Source organism: Glandiceps talaboti, chromosome 7 (assembly GCF_964340395.1).
Source record: "Glandiceps talaboti chromosome 7, keGlaTala1.1, whole genome shotgun sequence".
NCBI lineage: Eukaryota > Metazoa > Hemichordata > Enteropneusta > Spengelidae > Glandiceps > Glandiceps talaboti.
Window position 1 is genome coordinate 27,776,287 of NC_135555.1, and position 18,177 is coordinate 27,794,463.

Genomic DNA, 18,177 nt, shown 5'->3' on the forward strand with positions numbered 1-18,177 from the left:
GTAAGATTCAAATCATAAAGTCACTTATCATCCCAAAGTTTCTGTATATTTTTAATCTCATCCAAGTCAAGAAAAGGGATATTAAGATTTTAAATAGTCATATTCACCGTTTCATATGGAAAGGTCCGGATAGAATTAGTAGAAACACATTGATTGGTGATATTAATGAAGGGGGGTTAGGTATGATTGATATTTTTGCTTTGTACAAGGCCTTCAGAGTAACTTGGCTAAGTAGATACCATGTTGATGATTTCAAACACCCATGGAAATTAATATTAGACTTCTTTCTGAGGCCTATTGGTGGTAAGCTTATTTTGCGATGTAATTATAATGTCAATTTATTGCCAGTTGTACTTCCAAGTTTCTTTAAAGAAAGCCTTGTGTGTTGGAGTGAAATCAATTATATTTCTAATCTCCCTACAGAACACCAAGTTATCTGGAACAATTCAGAAATTCTCGTGAATCATAAGTCTGTATTTAACCAGTTTTTATACGGAATAGGAATTGTATTTGTTGCTGATATTTTTAACGAAGAAAATAAGTTGAAAGGCTGGGAGGAACTCTCTCGTCTAGGGTGTAATCACAATAATCTTTTATGTTGGTACGGTATTTTGCATTTGATTCCGACTCCATGGAAAAAGGGCAAGGCAGAGATTGTAAGGCCAGAGATACCAATTGGTTTTCTTAATTGTGGCAAACTAACACGTCTTAATGAATGCAAAACTAGGCATATCAGGAAAAGATTGACATCAGATTACTTTATCCCCCCTAAGGCTAAAATTTATTTTGCAAGTTTTCTTGACATCCAAAACGATGAGTGGTCAAAAATCTTTACCTTGCCTTTTTGGACGACGATGAATTCAAAGCTCCAAGAATTTCAGTTTAAAATTTTACATAATATACTCTATACAAATTATGTGTTATGTCGTATGAATCCCCCGAGAGTCAACAGTAGCTACTGTACATTTTGCAATATGGAGGATGAAACCCTTGTTCATTTGTTTGTTAAATGTGAATGTGTTGTTGTTATTTGGAAAAGCTTTCTTCTCTTGTGGGGGAAAGCTATTAATTCACCATTGACATTGTCTACTAAGCAGATACTTCTTGGTGACCCATCATTCAACATACTGTTCAACTATCTTATTTTGATTGTCAAAAAAACAGTCTATGATTGCAAAATTAGGAAAGCTATTCCTTCATTCAATCTTGTCAAAGTAAATGTCAGAATCGCTAGAGAGACAGAGATTTTTATAGCGAAGAGGAAAAATAAGCTAGAAATTTGCTCGAACAAGTGGGACAATCTAAGAATCGAGTGATACTTCTGCATTATAGGATTCCAATCACTTTACAGCATTTTATAGCAATTTATACCGTGCAATGTAACCCTTTCTCCTTTTGGCGTGACTTTGGTAGATAAACATAGAGACGCAAGTGATGAACGTATTCAGTTATTCGTAGTGCAAAATTTCGTTATATAAATGACATTTTTCCTCAAAATTTTGAAGAAACAAAATGTTTTTAGGTGACTTCTAAATCAGTCAAATCAAACTATATATTAATGCGAGATAAACTTTAGTTTTTAATTTGTTTTTGTGGACAATGTTCAAATTCGACTGATGAATCCTGCAACTCGAATCTAACACGATCAATGCACCGCACCGTTCACCAGCCAGACGAAAATGGTCGACATGTTGTTGACTAGCTGAGAAATGATAAGGAACTTGTGAGACAGTCCGAATAAATAGATGTAAAATCCGACGTTTCGAATAAAAATTCTTCTTAAAGGTATTTTTAGGCAAGACATGTTAGGCAAACACCTAAATATATCTGAAACATTAAACACTTAGTTGACTAGCCGACTGTACGAATGCCATAGAAGGCATCGAATGAAGAACATTGAAAAAAGTAAGCATGAAACTGATTTGCACAGGAAAGAAAATCTTTTAGTTTCGTGATTTTTTCACAATGAAGACTATGCGTAATTGATCACAGTTTGGGGTCATGAATAACGGACGATAGGTGTTTACTTTTATTGTCTACAACCTAAAGTACACAAATTTGCGTCGAGACATGAATATTCACCGTGGCCGTAGTACATAGTAACTACTGGTAGCTACTCGTCACAACTCTTTAGGGCGCGTAATTATGATGTTTTTGATTTTGATTTTGCCCCTTAATTTGTTGAACACAGATTCGTTTAGTTTCTGAAGCGATACCTCTGCTGCACTCTGTCTGGGTGGTTGATTTCTGTTCCGTGTGTGTTCAACTGTGACTTTATGGCCCTCTGATTGGCCGTGAGTGATTAAATTAGAATGTCTAAAATTGTCGGTACTAAGTACAAAGGGGCCCTTAGAATTGTTGGCAAAAGATGACTTACACGACGCAACATTTAGTCCTAATTCTGCAGCTTGTATACGTTGTATACGTTAGTTGTACGTTGATAACATGTTTATTGCCACAGGACAAGTTGTATGCCTTTGATGTCATAACAATCTCCCTACTACTACATTCCATAGAGCTGTTGGTCAGAAGGACCAGCAGTACTCAGAAACTCTTGGTCCTGGCTGAAAACTGTTGGTCTTGGACCAACGGACCAGCGTTAATTTCGCACACTGTGTTCAACTACTTGTCATAGCTGTTGAACTACTTGTCATAGCTGTTGAACTACTTGTCATAGCTATTGAACTACTTGTCATAGCTATTGAACTACTAGCTGTTGAACTACTTGTTATAGCTGTTGAACTACTTGTCATAGCTGTTGAACTACTAGCTGTTGAACTACTTGTTATAGCTGTTGAACTACTTGTTATAGCTGTTGAACTACTTGTCATAGCTATTGAACTACTAGCTGTTGAACTACTTGTTATAGCTGTTGAACTACTTGTCATAGCTGTTGAACTACTTGTTATAGCTGTTGAACTACTTGTTATAGCTGTTGAACTACTTGTCATAGCTGTTGAACTACTTGTCATAGCTGTTGAACTACTTGTTATAGCTGTTGAACTACTTGTTATAGCTGTTGAACTACTAGCTGTTGAACTACTTGTTATAGCTGTTGAACTACTAGCTGTTGAACTACTTGTTATAGCTGTTGAACTACTTGTCATAGCTGTTGAACTACTTGTTATAGCTGTTGAACTACTTGTTATAGCTGTTGAACTACTTGTTATAGCTGTTGAACTACTTGTTATAGCTGTTGAACTACTAGCTGTTGAACTACTTGTTATAGCTGTTGAACTACTTGTTATAGCTGTTGAACTACTAGCTGTTGAACTACTAGCTGTTGATCTACTTGTTATAGCTGTTGAACTACTTGTCATAGCTGTTGAACTACTAGCTGTTGAACTACTTGTCATAGCTGTTGAACTACTTGTTATAGCTGTTGAACTACTAGCTGTTGAACTACTTGTTATAGCTGTTGAACTACTAGCTGTTGAACTACTTGTCATAGCTGTTGAACTACTTGTTATAGCTGTTGAACTACTTGTTATAGCTGTTGAACTACTTGTCATAGCTGTTTAACTACTTGTCATAGCTGTTTAACTACTTGTCATAGCTGTTGAACTACTTGTCATAGCTGTTGAACTACTAGCTGTTGAACTACTTGTTATAGCTGTTGAACTACTTGTTATAGCTGTTGAACTACTTGTTATAGCTGTTTAACTACTTGTCATAGCTGTTGAACTACTAGCTGTTGAACTACTTGTCATAGCTGTTGAACTACTTGTTATAGCTGTTGAACTACTAGCTGTTGAACTACTTGTTATAGCTGTTGAACTACTAGCTGTTGAACTACTTGTCATAGCTGTTGAACTACTTGTTATAGCTGTTGAACTACTTGTTATAGCTGTTGAACTACTTGTCATAGCTGTTGAACTACTAGCTGTTGAACTACTTGTTATAGCTGTTGAACTACTTGTCATAGCTGTTGAACTACTTGTTATAGCTGTTGAACTACTAGCTGTTGAACTACTTGTTATAGCTGTTGAACTACTTGTTATAGCTGTTGAACTACTAGCTGTTGAACTACTTGTTATAGCTGTTGAACTACTAGCTGTTGAACTACTTGTTATAGCTGTTGAACTACTTGTTATAGCTGTTGAACTACTTGTCATAGCTGTTGAACTACTTGTCATAGCTGTTGAACTACTTGTTATAGCTGTTGAACTACTTGTTATAGCTGTTGAACTACTAGCTGTTGAACTACTTGTTATAGCTGTTGAACTACTTGTCATAGCTGTTGAACTACTTGTTATAGCTGTTGATCTACTTGTTATAGCTGTTGAACTACTTGTTATAGCTGTTGAACTACTAGCTGTTGAACTACTTGTTATAGCTGTTGAACTACTAGCTGTTGAACTACTTGTCATAGCTGTTGAACTACTTGTTATAGCTGTTGAACTACTTGTTATAGCTGTTGAACTACTAGCTGTTGAACTACTAGCTGTTGAACTACTTGTTATAGCTGTTGAACTACTAGCTGTTGAACTACTAGCTGTTGAACTACTAGCTGTTGAACTACTTGTTATAGCTGTTGAACTACTAGCTGTTGAACTACTTGTTATAGCTGTTGAACTACTTGTCATAGCTGTTGAACTACTTGTCATAGCTGTTGAACTACTTGTCATAGCTGTTGAACTACTTGTTATAGCTGTTGAACTACTTGTTATAGCTGTTTAACTACTAGCTGTTGAACTACTTGTCATAGCTGTTGAACTACTTGTTATAGCTGTTGAACTACTTGTTATAGCTGTTGAACTACTTGTTATAGCTGTTGAACTACTTGTCATAGCTGTTGAACTACTTGTCATAGCTGTTGAACTACTTGTTATAGCTGTTGAACTACTAGCTGTTGAACTACTTGTCATAGCTGTTGAACTACTTGTCATAGCTGTTGAACTACTTGTCATAGCTGTTGAACTACTTGTTATAGCTGTTGAACTACTTGTCATAGCTGTTGAACTACTTGTTATAGCTGTTGAACTACTTGTTATAGCTGTTGAACTACTAGCTGTTGAACTACTTGTTATAGCTGTTGAACTACTAGCTGTTGAACTACTTGTTATAGCTGTTGAACTACTAGCTGTTGAACTACTTGTTATAGCTGTTGAACTACTTGTTATAGCTGTTGAACTACTTGTCATAGCTGTTGAACTACTTGTTATAGCTGTTGAACTACTTGTTATAGCTGTTGAACTACTAGCTGTTGAACTACTTGTTATAGCTGTTGAACTACTAGCTGTTGAACTACTTGTTATAGCTGTTGAACTACTAGCTGTTGAACTACTTGTCATAGCTGTTGAACTACTTGTTATAGCTGTTGAACTACTAGCTGTTGAACTACTTGTTATAGCTGTTGAACTACTAGCTGTTGAACTACTTGTTATAGCTGTTGAACTACTAGCTGTTGAACTACTTGTTATAGCTGTTGAACTACTTGTTATAGCTGTTGAACTACTTGTCATAGCTGTTGAACTACTTGTTATAGCTGTTGAACTACTTGTTATAGCTGTTGAACTACTTGTCATAGCTGTTGAACTACTTGTTATAGCTGTTGAACTACTTGTTATAGCTGTTGAACTACTTGTCATAGCTGTTGAACTACTTGTTATAGCTGTTGAACTACTTGTTATAGCTGTTGAACTACTTGTTATAGCTGTTGAACTACTTGTTATAGCTGTTGAACTACTTGTCATAGCTGTTGAACTACTTGTTATAGCTGTTGAACTACTTGTTATAGCTGTTGAACTACTAGCTGTTGAACTACTTGTTATAGCTGTTGAACTACTTGTTATAGCTGTTGAACTACTTGTTATAGCTGTTGAACTACTTGTTATAGCTGTTGAACTACTTGTCATAGCTGTTGAACTACTTGTCATAGCTGTTGAACTACTTGTCATAGCTGTTGAACTACTAGCTGTTGATCTACTTGTCATAGCTGTTGAACTACTTGTTATAGCTGTTGAACTACTTGTCATAGCTGTTGAACTACTTGTTATAGCTGTTGAACTACTAGCTGTTGAACTACTTGTTATAGCTGTTGAACTACTTGTCATAGCTGTTGAACTACTTGTTATAGCTGTTGAACTACTAGCTGTTGAACTACTTGTTATAGCTGTTGAACTACTAGCTGTTGAACTACTTGTTATAGCTGTTGAACTACTAGCTGTTGAACTACTTGTTATAGCTGTTGAACTACTTGTTATAGCTGTTGAACTACTTGTTATAGCTGTTGAACTACTAGCTGTTGAACTACTTGTCATAGCTGTTGAACTACTTGTTATAGCTGTTGAACTACTTGTCATAGCTGTTGAACTACTTGTTATAGCTGTTGAACTACTTGTTATAGCTGTTGAACTACTTGTCATAGCTGTTGAACTACTTGTCATAGCTGTTGAACTACTTGTCATAGCTGTTGAACTACTAGCTGTTGATCTACTTGTCATAGCTGTTGAACTACTTGTTATAGCTGTTGAACTACTTGTCATAGCTGTTGAACTACTTGTTATAGCTGTTGAACTACTTGTTATAGCTGTTGAACTACTTGTTATAGCTGTTGAACTACTAGCTGTTGAACTACTTGTCATAGCTGTTGAACTACTTGTTATAGCTGTTGAACTACTTGTCATAGCTGTTGAACTACTTGTTATAGCTGTTGAACTACTTGTTATAGCTGTTGAACTACTTGTTATAGCTGTTGAACTACTTGTCATAGCTGTTGAACTACTTGTTATAGCTGTTGAACTACTTGTTATAGCTGTTGAACTACTTGTTATAGCTGTTGAACTACTTGTTATAGCTGTTGAACTACTTGTTATAGCTGTTGAACTACTTGTTATAGCTGTTGAACTACTAGCTGTTGAACTACTTGTTATAGCTGTTGAACTACTTGTTATAGCTGTTGAACTACTTGTCATAGCTGTTGAACTACTTGTCATAGCTGTTGAACTACTTGTTATAGCTGTTGAACTACTTGTTATAGCTGTTGAACTACTTGTTATAGCTGTTGAACTACTTGTCATAGCTGTTGAACTACTTGTTATAGCTGTTGAACTACTTGTCATAGCTGTTGAACTACTTGTTATAGCTGTTGAACTACTTGTTATAGCTGTTGATCTACTTGTTATAGCTGTTGAACTACTAGCTGTTGAACTACTTGTTATAGCTGTTGAACTACTTGCCATAGCTGTTGAACTACTTGTCATAGCTGTTCGGTCCTATGACCAGGTCAAGGGTATACAGCTTCCTTATGGTCAGATACAAGTTTTGCTGATGAGACTACACTAACTTTGAGAGATCAAAATGCTCTTTCTATTTTGAATCACTTCTCTAAATTTGCTGGGCTTGAAGTTAATCTAAGTTACTTCTATTGGGTGGTTTAAAACAACAATGGGAAGACATGGGGGAGATTACACCATCTGATGAGCCAATAATACATCTGGAAATTTTTCTGGGGCATGCTAAAATTAATCATATAAAAATATGTATCTTACATTTATATATATTGAAGATTTGCTGGACGTACAAGGTAACTTAATGACATATGAAAAATTTACCAAAAATTATCATAGAATTTCCACTGACTTTGTTACTTTCTTAGGTCTAATTAATGCCTAAACGTTGGAAAGATCTTATTCTTGAGGGTAGTTATGTACCCTATACAAATATCAGTGAAAGAAATACTGTGTCAGAAATGGTAAAACAAAGGATTTCTATAGGCTTTTAATTGAGAAAAAATTAAGCTGTCCGATTTTGGAAGAGAAATTTAGTGGCATGGAGTATGCTCAAGATAAAGACAAATTGACAGACTGGAAACAAGTTTGGGCTCTACCCTATAAAGTCACAAAAGTTAAAAATTTTACATCGTATTGATATTGTGGCTGCCAACCAGTTTCTTTTCTGAAATAAATGTGGGGAACAATAGCGATTATAACTACTGTGACCAAAAAGAAACGCTTGAACCCCTTTTCTGGCATTGCACTACTACAAAGCTTTTTTGGGAAGAGTTAGAAGTAGTTTTAAGAAGGAAAATGGAAAATGAATGCATCTAGGGGTGTATGGACGAAGAAATATTAAGCATACAATGATTCCATGAGTAATATGCAAATTAGGTGTAAAAATGTTCATTTTGGTCAAAAACTTATATCACAAAAAATGCTTGGTCAATGAGTCTGAAATTTTGTGAGATGTTTCCGAAAGTGTTATTCTGCAGATTTTCTTCAAAACATTTTGACAAAATTGGCCCTAGCAACCATGACCACACCCTTAGCAACAACCAAATGGCAGTATATTTAGGTCAAAAAACAACATCATCTGCTAGGCAAGTGAGTAAACACTCAAAAATGTATACAAATACCCTAGCAACCATGACCACGCCCATAGCAACAGCCAAACGGTCGTGTATTTTACATAGATAACAACAGGGATTAATAGACAATTGAATAAACATTCAATTCAAATGCCTAGCAACAAGACCACGCCCATAGCAACAGCCAAATAATCATGTATATTGCAAAGATAACAGGAATAGAAAGACAAATGAATAAACATTCAAAAAATGTATGCAAATGTGCCTAGCAACAAGACCACGCTCATAGCAACAGCCAAATGACCACATATATTGCAAAGATAACAACGGGGATTAATAGACAATTGAATGAACATTCAAAAATGTATGTAAATATGCCTAGCAACAAGACCACACCCATAGCAACAGCCAAATGATAGTGTATATCGCAAAGATAGCAACATGGTTGAATATAGGCAACTGGATAGTCATTCAGCAAATGAACACCTATTGTTAGCATGGACTAGCATATGGATAAACATTTTTAAAAACTGTACAGTTGTGCTACAATGCCATTGGTGGTATTTTTATAGGCATGGCAAAGTGTCTGTCTGTGTGTGTGTGTGTGAATGTGTGCGTGTGTGTGTAAACAACTTAAAGTCAAAAACCGCTGGACTAGTTGCCATGATATTTGGTGGATGTATTACCTTGGGTGTCTAGTTGAGAAATTGTTCAAATCAAAATGAAAATCTTATCACCAGTGTGTGATTTGGGTAAAAAAATGTGATTCCTGGTCAAAAAACTTAAACTCAAAAAGTACTGGGCAGATTGGTGTGAAATTTGGTGGGAACATTCTTAGGGATATTTAGATTAAGAATTGGTCATTACATGGTGATCCAATCAGTGATATGCAAATTAGGGCTAAGAATGTGTCTTTTTGGTTAAAATCTATCACTCCAAATCTACTGAGCAGATGGGTTGAAATTTGGTTGGAGCGTTCTTAGTTGTGTTTATATTCTGAATTGTTCATGACATGATGATCCCTTCAATGATATGCAAATCAGGTGTAAAATGCTTCTTTTTTTTGAAATTTATACTACAGATTGGCCTAAAATTTACTGGGAATGCAAATTAGGTCTAAAAATCTAAATTTTTGTCAAAAACTTGGTGGAAATGTTTCTTGTGGTGTTTTTCTGGCACTATTTTTTCACATCCACCCTAGATAACACAAACACACTGTTTTTCACATACCACCCTTGTAACAAAAACACTGTCTGGTACCACCCTAGTAACAAAAACACTGTCTGGTACCACTCTAGTAACAAAAATACTGTCTGGTACCATGTACACCCTAGTAACAAAAACACTGTCTGGTACCACCCTAGTAACAAATTGATAAGGTTCAGTAGTGCTATAGGCATCGCTAAGTGTCTGACTGTGTGTGTGTGTAAACAACTTAAAGTCAAAAACTGTTGGATCAATTGCTTTGATATTTGGTGGTCATGTTGCTTCTGGTGTCTAGTTGGGGAAATTGTTCAAATGAAAATGATTGCATCAGAGATGTGGGTTTTGGGTCAAACCATGTGATTTTTGGTCAAAATACTTAAACTCAAAAACTATTGCGCAGATTGACATGAAATTTGGTGGGAACATTCTTAGATATGAGTAAATTAAGATTTGTTCATGACATGATGATTCCCTCAGTAATATGCAAATTAAAGCCAAAAATGTGTCTTTTTGGTCAAAAACCTATAATTCCAAAACTACTCAGCAGATAGGGCTGAAATTTAACAGGGATGCATCTGCGGGTGTATAGATGAAGAAATATTAAGCATATAATGATCTCATCAGTAATATGCAAATTAGGTGTACAAATGTGAATTTTGGTCAAAAACTTGTATCGCCCTTATATAATAACAACAACCCAATGGCAGTATATATTTTGCTCAAATAACATCATCTGGTAGGCAATTGAGTAAACATTCAAAAAAGGTATGTAAATTTGTCTAGAACGCCCTTAGCAACAACCAAATAATCACATATATTGCAAAGATATCAGGAATTGAAAGACAAATGAATAAACATTAAAAAAATCTATGCAAATGTGCCTAGCAACAAGACCATGCCGATAGCAACAGCCAAATGATCACATATATTGCGAAGATAACAGGGAATAATAGATAATTGAATAAACATTCAAAAAAAATGTATGTAAATTTGCCTAGCAACAAGACTACGCCCATAGCAATAGCCAAATGATCATGTATATTGCAAAGATAATATCAGGAATTCATAAATTTATTTCATTGAATGACATCTAATTCTCTGACATGGACAAGAAGTAAAGAAAGTCAACACTCTATACTGTTACAATATTGCAATGCATGGTGATGTTATGTCGCCAATTCTATATGACGATACGCGGTAGGGCGTGGAGAATGCACGTAGTAATGCACGTAGTATATGGAAGGTGCATGCGTAGTCACTGCGCGCCGCAATGCATCCCTGGGAGAACCACCAATTTTTTTCGCATAGTTAATACGACGCGCATGCGTACTAGTCATTGAGCCGCTACGCGGCAGCTTCGCTGCCGCTGCACAAGCTATTAAGGTATAGAGTATAGGTGAATCATTGGTGTTCGTCAACTTTTTATATTTTCATCATCTTCTCCGAAAGTGACAGTCAGAATTCTTCGATATTTGTTGTGCATGTTCCCTGGGGGAAGGCTATTCAGATTTGTTCATGCCAAGTTGATCTGTGCCATTTTCAATTTTTTATGATTTTTTTTTTCAAAAATGATATTTTCATCATCTCCTCAAATACTACTTGTCAGATTGCTTTGATATCTGGTGTGTTGATGCACAGAGGGTAGCTTACTCAGATTTGTTAATTTCAAGTCAGCACATCTTCTTTTCTATTTTTGATGATTTTTTTTTGTAATTAAAAAAAAAATGATATGTTAGTGAGCATCGTGACCGACACCATATTGGAAATCAGTCCACAAGACTTTAAGTAGACTGGCACTTTTCAAAAGACACTATTGACGTCAAACAAGCAATGTAATATGTGCTATAGTCATAATTGTGTGCCCAAATGACAAGTGTTTGTTCGAAACAGAGTTGTAAACTTCAAATCCAAATTCTGCACCCCTTCTACACAATCAGCCAGTCCGCAACAACCTCATTTGCATACAATCTATCCTTCAGATCGCGACCATTACACTTTGAATGGCTGCTCACAGGCCTTATTTTGGGTTATTTTCAACTCGACGTAACTTTCACTAGAGTCCACCATTTTAGATACTGTAAATGCCTAAACCTCAACTGACATCTCTTCTTTTGTGCCAGCAAAATAAATTTTGGAATTACATTTAGGAATACCGATTTTCCAATGACTTCGGGACACATACATATAAGGCCCTGAAATTTAGACCCGGTTTTTCGCTCATAGTTTCCTTAATATGGACTGGAAAGTTTACAAATTTCACAAAAAGGTGGATTTTTATGTGTTTTAAATAACCATGGCAAGTAAATTTAGTAGGATCGTTGTGTAATGGTCCATTCAAGAATTTTTGGTAGAAAACGACTGATTTGACCCGGAAGTTGAAGCTGGCCTTGTTTGACCGGGCGATTTTCCACAGCAAGCAGCAACGCGGGGGTTCTTGGTACTTACTAAAATCACACTTCAGACCCACTATAAAAGTTTGATGTTTTCAGATAACATGTAACTTGTGATTAATTCTATATTGTCGTGCAATTTGGAGTGACAGTGAACCAGAATGAAGACAACTCGCGTAAGCAAGGCATGCCTAGGCATGCGGTTGAAGTTATGCAAGTCTCCCTGCGGACTGTGAATCGACCAAACTTTGTTTATTGGCCGACAGTTTACATGTGTAACAGTCTTTTACTGTTGGGATGATTTATTTGCATTCTGTGTTCTGTGTTTATTTTGATCATTTGATGCTAAGGTCAAATTCTGTAAAAGAATAAGGTTGAAGGGTAAGGGGAGGGAAATCGTTGTAAATATAGTAGTAGCTGCCACCAGGTAGTAACTGACTTCCGTTGATTAATTGTCGAACTTTAGCCAGCACCAACCAAAATAAAGTTGAACGTTGTCTTCACTTGTCATAGCGTTGTCGATGTGGTCTTCTTTCGATGTCTCACTGGTTCAATGATTCAGGAATCGGGAAGGGGAATCTATAGTATGTGGTTAACGACCCAAAGATTGCCAGAAAATACGCTAGAGAAATATATCTCAAATGGAACACTTGTCTTTATTCTCTTCAAGTATAGTGTAAAAGTTGAACAGATCAGAGTTGCTGCACTTATCACCAATAGCCAAACTGGTTGAAGTAAAAGGGGGGGGGGGGATTATCTCTCTAATATCACTGCCATCCAAGGTGTACTATCTACGTAGTTACGGAGTGGACCACACAAAGTCTACTCTCACTAGTATCCAATCAGTAGACCACGCAAAGTCTACTCAGTACCTTCACTAGTGTTTTATCCGACGAGCTACACCTGGAACAGACTGGCAAAATCTGTTCGTCGAGGCTCTGAAGTTTACCACTTATATAGGAAACTGCTAATTTATATGAATGGCCTTAGACTAAAAAGAACTCTCTAACTACTGAAATTGACGACATTTCACTTCGCGGTTCGAATTTGTGGTCGAAATGACCTGTCAATCATAACTAAAGTTCATCTGACCTGTAAATTATCACATACGCTGGGCCTGACTTGGATGCTGGCCAAGGTCAAGGATCGTTGGCCAATCACATTACGTAAAATTTACAGACGTTGCCTTAGGGGTCAAGAAACTCTACTACTCTTAGGAACTTGAATATGAAATCGCTATACTAATACATAGGAACGTGAACGGGGCTAATAAAAAGGATCAAATCAGACTAGAGAAACTGTGTCTGCTTGTTCCTCTGCGCTATACTCCAATAACTAACAACGTCTAGACTATTTAATAACAATAAACATGGTGTGCTATATGAAACCGCATACCAACAGTAATACAATCAATCTAAATATGTAGTAGAAACAGTGCGTTTTGTCACACATGTAAATGACATGAACGTGTCTTGCCATTTCCAAAATGAAAATATTTGGCAAGTAAAAATAATTAAAATAATTACAACTTTAATTTGGCTTCAGACTTTGCATTATGTTTTGCGTATCTTTCCCTGTTTTACATGTAAATCCAAAAAGGTTCTCTCTGGTCATGTCAGTGATCATACCGGGACTGCTTTGAGTACGAGCGAGGTGAGGCATGTTGAGGTATTTTGTTGAGAATTATAAATATTGCGAAATGTGAAGTACAAGGTTTAAATACAATGGAATGATGAAAAAAAATTGGCCGAGTCTGCTGACAGGTGCCGGTCACAAGACTCTCCGTAAATTAATATATCAGACGATGTTATGTCTACTACAAGTTGAATGTTGTTGACAATTATGGACAGTGTTTTTGGTTAAATTTGTTAGAAAATTGAAATTCGAATTGCCTCAAAATTATTTTAGATCCCTAGTTTATTTCATTCATCATTAAAATTTTCCAGGGTTAAAGTTATTTATAGCCAACCTCAAAAATCCTTTTTTTTTCTTTTTTTTTGTGTGCATTTCCCAGTCATTATTTTTCTGAGATTTTGTGTAATTTTTCATAATAGTAGATTTTTTTTATAAAATGGTGACTATGGTATAAAAGTACTGACAATATTTTACCAACTTTCTGTATAAAATGTGTTTTATAGTGAGACATCATATGAAACCACTAACCACTTTATTACATCACTAAAACAAAACTGCATAGTGAAGAGCTCAGACAACTGAACCACTTCTACTTCTACATGTTACCAAAATAAAAAATTTGGATTTTTAGTTTAAGAATTATTCAATTTTGGTCAATAACTTATATCTTGAAAACTAAATGGTGGATGGGGTTGAAACTTGAGAGGGGGGTTTCTATAGGTGTTATCTGCAGTTCAGAACAGTTTGATACAACTGGCCCTGGCAACCATGGCTATGCCAATGTATGCTAATATGCCTAGCAACAAGACCACACCCATAGCAACGGCCAAATAGAGTTGTACCGCAATGCTATTGGCACTTTTTTTTTGAATCGCGATGAAGAATCTAGTGCGATAAAATGTTGCAGTATTCGTGAAAGTCGATTAAAAAATTGTAGAAAAAATATATGTGATAAAGAGAATACTGTATTAAAGATAATAATGATTTAAACAGACCACCTTGCAAGGTACACCTGTAGTAACAAACATATTTGTTGACACCTTGCATTGTTTAGTTTACTATTGTATAGGAATCAGGTGTTATTTTTTGTTGTACTACTTGTCTGGTTGGTGAGCATGGGAAAGACAAGGGGACTAAGCTAGTTTATCTCTGTTAATATTTGTCTGACACTTGTGGCTTTATATGGCCTGCTCTAGTCTGCTCCACTTGGCAAGGGAACAGCACAGCAGTTGCCTTACTCCCCGGGCTGGCATGCAGAACTAGCTTTCTCTCCGTGTTGTGCAAGAGTAAGCACCTTATTTACTATCTTTTTTTTTTTTCTGGACAATTTTTGGTAGTTAGTTTTAGTAGCTAGGAACTTAGTTATAGTGTTATAGGAGAATTTACTTCTTTTTTTAAAAGGTATTTAATATAATTATACCCCCAAGTAAGGGGTACTTTATGTACTCATTCCAGCCATGTATTGGCACCACAGTAAGGGACAGGTCAGTTTTTCCAGTCGGGGGTTGGGGATTCTTAAATCGGGCAGACAAAAAGTCACTGACCCCCCCCCCCCCCCCCTATCTGTAAAACCAAAAACAGGCTACCCCCCCCCCCCCCCCATCACTTAATTCTAAAACACTAAAACATGATGACCCCCCATATATAATATTCACATGACAGGTATTTCTTGATGGTGACTCAGTGTGGACTGCTTGACTGTCTTGCATCTACTTTATAAGATCCCGGGTTAGCGCTATCACAATTATAATTAATGAGTACACAGGGTAAATATATTCCAAAAGGAGTTTAATAGCATCTTGACAGGAAGCCCAGGAAGTTTGTAACTCCAAAAAGTCAATTTTGAACTATGCAGACATTTTCAGACAATAATTTCCAAGCTTTACAAGACAGCACCAACATGTAAAAAGCAACTACGTAGGGTTGAAATATTTTTGAAATATAGTTTGCTAGCATCTTGACAGTAACAGGAAGAGCTTGAGACTGGGATGCGTACACCTGATGTGTTGGGGGGGGGGGTCCTGGGGTCTCCCCCTAGAAGCCCTAGTGGTTTTTAACTCTGAAAAGTCAATTTTGAGACTATTAAGACCCTTTCAGACAATAATTGCCAAGCTTTACAAGACACCACCAACATGTAAAAAGCAACTACATAGGGTTGAAATACTTTTGAAATATTCTTTGATAGCATCTTGACAGTAAGAGGGGAAGAGCTTAAGACTGGGATATGTCCACCTAATGTGGGGGGTCCAAGGGGGTCTCCCTCTAGAAGACCTGGAGGATTTTTACTCTTAAAGCCAATATTTAGGCTATTTAGACTTTTCAAGTAATAACTTAATCTGTGCTTTACAAGACAGCACCATCAAGTATCAGAAACTATTCTTTATAACTTACATAGGGTTGAAATATATTCTTAAAAAGTTAAATGGCATCATCATATACATGTAGTAAAGGTCAGCACATCTAGTGGTAGTATCATTGGTAGGGGAGATTTGGGGTTTAAGGCAATTTTGGACGACCTTGGCAAACATTTCACATCTTTAAAAGACTATCATCTCAAATTAGAATAGGGTGAAAATATTTAAGGAAAGTTTAATACCATTATGACAGTAAAAAGGTTGTTGGTGCATATATTGGTTGAATGCATGAGTGTCCTAGCTCTGGGGGTGAGGGAGTCCTTGGGATTTTCCCCCTGGCAGATCTGGAGTTTTTGCTTGAGATAAGGCAATGTTTAGGTTATTCATAGCCTTTGAGGTAATATTTCCAAGCTTCGAAAAGCTACTGTAAATGAAAGTTTTAAATGAGTTTCCCATGTAACATAAAAATTGGTATAGGGGCATTAATACTGCATGTATAGTAAAGTCACCAGTATGTTAGAGAACTTTAGGTGGTCATACCTAGTGTATAATAGAAACTGGAATCTGATGAGATGTGGTGATTTGTGGTGTCAGTAACATGTAGTGTCCAAAATAGAAAGTGTATTAATCCCTTCTGACAAGTTCATAGTGACAAATTACGAAACCTTCAAGTTCACTTTTGCCCCAGAGTGCAATGTAAGTGAAGCATTGATTGTGAAACAGCCAAACATTTACATGACATGTTCTGTAACTAGTATGGTCGCTAGGTAATATATATATATGTATACATATAGTTATGTTTGAACTAATAAGTAAAATTAAAGAATTCATGAAGAAACAGGGAGATCAGTACGAAGAACAAATATTTACATGTACCACATTTCAGACAAGGCTATATGCCATTGTAGAAAAGGATTTTTTTCTTCTATCACAATCCAAAACACAATGACCCCCCCCCCCCCATCCACAATTTTCAAAACAGCATGAACCCACCACTGCCAATATCAAAAACAGGGTGACCCCCCTACAAATCCACTGCCCCCACACCCACCCCCAAGCCAAAGAAACTGACCGGTCCCTAAGAAACAAACTTATGCAATCTGTATTTTTCTGTGAGAATGTTTAATATATAATCCCACAAAATCAATGTTAGTTTTACGTCATAATGCTTCTCGTATGATTCCGTTGACTACACATTGTCACCTTCGGCTTGAATTTGTATTGGTCCATGGAAACATTATGATGTAAAGCTAACATTGATTTCATGGGATTATATATAAATACTTGACATATTTTATAATTTTCATTACAGTATTTTACTATCTTACATATGAAGGAGCGGTAGACTTAGACAGGTAAGATTTTTAAACATTTATAAGTGTCTGTCTCTCAGAGTTTGTAACTTTCACATTATTATTTCATAACACAGTTGTGTGGCAAATTTGAACATTTGATGTCTCTGATTTCAAAATGTGGATGGAAATTCTTAGGAGAATGGTCATGGTAATTACATGGTAATTGTATGCCATGGTTGCTACATTGACAGCAATGTATCAATATTCAATTTGTAATGTATATCTTGTGAAGAATGCCATGGTTGTTACATTGACAGCATTGTATCAATATTCAATTTGTAATGTATATCTTGTGAAGAATGCCATGGTTGTTACATTGACAGCAATGTATCAATATTCAATTTGTAATGTATATCTTGTGAAGAATGCCATGGTTGTTACATTGACAGCAATGTATCAATATTCAATTTGTAATGTATATCTTGTGAAGAATGCCATGGTTGTTACATTGACAGCAATGTATCAATATTCAATTTGTAATGTATATCTTGTGAAGAATGCCATGGTTGTTACATTGACAGCAATGTATCAATATTCAATTTGTAATGTATATCTTGTGAAGAATGCCATGGTTGTTACATTGACAGCAATGTATCAATAATTATTCAATTTGTAATGTATATCTTGTGAAGAATGCCATGATTATGACAGCAATGTATCCATAGTCAAAATAGTGTTACAGTATATCTTGATTTACAAAGGTTACACAAGGAGTTCAAAGTTTTTTTTAGCATTGAGCTTTTGATCTGTCTTAGTCAAGATCCTCAGCAGAATGACCAATTCCATAGTTACACTGAGTTGACCACTAGGTGATGGTACGATCAGCTGATTGTAGATGTTAGGTAGTTCAATGCCCCCGCCTCTGTTGATCCTACGATTGTTGCGTTTGATGTTTATAGCCTCCCAGTTGATGTTATGATTATAGCTGT

At 36.1% G+C, this 18,177-nt stretch overlaps 1 protein-coding gene across 8 annotated transcripts in view; it reads left to right on the forward strand.

Moving 5' to 3' along the window:
* LOC144437164 (protein FAN-like) overlaps positions 1–18,177 on the forward strand; it is a 288,538-nt gene that overhangs the window by 135,234 nt on the left and 135,127 nt on the right. For all 8 annotated transcript variants that reach the window (XM_078126034.1, XM_078126037.1, XM_078126040.1 and 5 more), the window contains one exon: positions 17,206–17,248. In XM_078126034.1, coding sequence (XP_077982160.1) covers positions 17,206–17,248 — 43 coding nt within the window. The remainder of the gene's footprint in view (positions 1–17,205; positions 17,249–18,177) is intronic.